At 27.2% G+C, this 2,595-nt stretch overlaps 1 protein-coding gene across 1 annotated transcript in view; it reads right to left on the reverse strand.

Moving 5' to 3' along the window:
- Positions 1 to 862: 862 nt before the first annotated feature.
- The window catches only part of LOC107494567 (probable xyloglucan endotransglucosylase/hydrolase protein B), a 2,766-nt gene continuing 1,033 nt past the window's right edge, over positions 863 to 2,595 (reverse strand). Inside the window, exons 3-4 of the mRNA XM_016115612.3 lie at positions 1,558 to 1,751; positions 863 to 1,415 (exon numbers count right to left, since the gene is read on the reverse strand). Coding sequence (XP_015971098.1) covers positions 1,016 to 1,415; positions 1,558 to 1,751 — 594 coding nt within the window. The 3' untranslated portion in view covers positions 863 to 1,015. The remainder of the gene's footprint in view (positions 1,416 to 1,557; positions 1,752 to 2,595) is intronic.

The raw sequence follows: 2,595 nt of genomic DNA on the forward strand, positions 1-2,595 counted from the left end.
ATGAATTTGTGATACTTATAATTAAAAATTATTCAATCTATTTGACAAAAAAAAATTGAGGTCCAATGCTTCATTTGATAGTCATTATTTGTCATCGGCTAAGCTCTAAGAAAAATTTGTAAACATATTATAAAAGATAATAAAATATATTAAATAACCAATACTTTTTATCAATGTTAGTCTTTAGATCAGCACATTATATTTTTATTATTAGAATTTGGAAATAAAAAAATTAGTGTAAAATTTAAAAGAAAAATAGATTGAAACTATAATTTTGTGGGATTTAAACCCTCACAAAAAACAAGTAAACCCTACAAATGAGTAAAACATAGCACGGTGTGGACAGAAAATTAAATAGGACGAACGAATGTGATTAATATTAAAAATTTTGGAAGACTAATTTGATGGAGTGAAAATTTAAGAAGTCAGTTTGACTAAAAAGTAAAATTTGAGAAATTATTTTAACTATTTACTCAAATGTTATATAAACTATTATTTTATTTTTATGTACATCTTATGTAGACATTTTCCATCTTGTACTCACTGCTAAATGGTTGAAAATATATCCTTTATGACTATGTAAGTGGGTCTCCGCCCCTAAAATATTATAGAGTAATACCTTGAATTGTTTTAATTATTTTTATTTTTAAATTTTCAAGAATTCAATTCCCAATCATACTGCTTTCTAATTGAAAATTAACGATTATTTTATCACTTTATCTTAAATATATTTGAGAGCAATTTTAATTTTAATTTTCCTAATTACTAATTTGTCTAATATTCTTAAAGATTAAAAATTTTTCCTAAATAAAATCATATATATTCATGGTCCACTCCTTTATTTACATTTTTACATAATCCATAGAACAAATTGGCATTTTATTGATGAAATAATGATGAATGCGTGCGTACATATATATGGGTAAAAATGAGCAATAAAATATACAAAGAAAAAACTGTTATGAATTGAAACATTATTAATCACATAAAAATTCAATTAAAATTGATTGACATATCAATAGTCACCGTTTCTTCTGCATTCAGGTGGCATCTGAGGGTACCTTGTTCTATCACTGCAATAGTTGTAAATGGTGAATCTCCTTCTGACCCATCTAAGCCTCCTCCATTGATAAGAATCAAGGTCTCTGAATTCTTGTTGGTCCCACCATCTCTTACCTTGAGTGGAACAGAACTTGGCTTCAACGGAGGTTTCACAGCCATCAATGTGGAAGCCCTTGTAGGAAGCTATGAATGGTGCTTTGGACCAATCTGTTTTCTCCAAACCACCCCTTGTGGCCCAATCATCTGCGTTCCATAGGCTGTTGTAGATCTTCATTGGTTGGTTAAATGGGAATTTCACACCCATTCGCTTGTTGTTCTTGAACACCCTAATTGGGATGTTGTCCACAAAGAATCTGTGTATGTATGCACCCCCACATTAGAATTCTTGTATATACTTTTGCTTTTAGATATTTTTTAATGATCCTAAGACTAAGGAATTTAATGAATTCCAACATGTTAAGACTAAGATTGGTTTAATTTAGGGGGAGTACTTACACAATTTGATACAAGTTCCATAGAACTGAATATCTGTGGTATTCTTTGGTAGGATCAAACCAGAGATAGATTCTTTGTTCTCTATCACCTTTGCCACCGGTGAATACATTTGTTTGCAAAATGTAAGGTTGTCCTGTTCTGTTCCCTAAGAACTCAAAGTCTATCTCATCATGCTCTGTCCCTAGGGAAGATAACTGCATCATCATGTTAATCACACAAAATATTAGTTATTTAACAATTTTTTTAGTAATCAAGCTCTATTCACATATTACAATAATGTACGTAGCTAATGAAGATTTTATAATTATTTTTATGTAAAAATTCTGTTTTTTGACTTTTAAATGATGAATGGTAGGATTTGATATGTTATAAAAGTGTTGTTTTTATTTAAAATATAGTCAAATAAATAAATTACACTTTTATATAAATTAAAACATCTTTATAAAAAGATATTTTTGACATCTTTATTTGAGTAGTTCTCTTACAATAAAAAAAAGAATAATTGAGGTCAAATTATTAAAAAAAATCATAATAAATAAATTATGAGAAAGTTGTTTTTCCATAGGACTGAAGTTAAATCGACCATGTCCTAAAAGTGCCTAAAAAAACAAACCATGTCGAAAAGGTAGTTTGGTATCATGGAGAGAAAGAAAGAACTAAAAGTAAAGAGAGAAAATAGAACATAATAAGGGAAATATTGGTGAATTTATCCCTTCCTTATTTAGTATTATCCCATTGAAAAGAATTGACTTTTTGTTGGTATAATTTGGTTCTACTATAAAATAAAGCAATTATAATATATTTATACAAAAAATTAGTTACTAAATCAATTATTCATATATAATATATTAGGGGTATTTAAGATTTAATTTAATCGAAAATCCGAATTAAATTCGAGACATATTTTATCAAATTTAAATTTGTTATTTTTATTTAATATTTTTATATTAGGTTTGGATTATGCTTCGAACTACTCAGTTCGATTCGAAGTTATTTTTTATAATAAATATATATATTTTAGAGTAAAATTAATAATAT

The sequence above is a fragment of the Arachis duranensis genome, chromosome 6, assembly GCF_000817695.3.
Source record: "Arachis duranensis cultivar V14167 chromosome 6, aradu.V14167.gnm2.J7QH, whole genome shotgun sequence".
NCBI lineage: Eukaryota > Viridiplantae > Streptophyta > Magnoliopsida > Fabales > Fabaceae > Arachis > Arachis duranensis.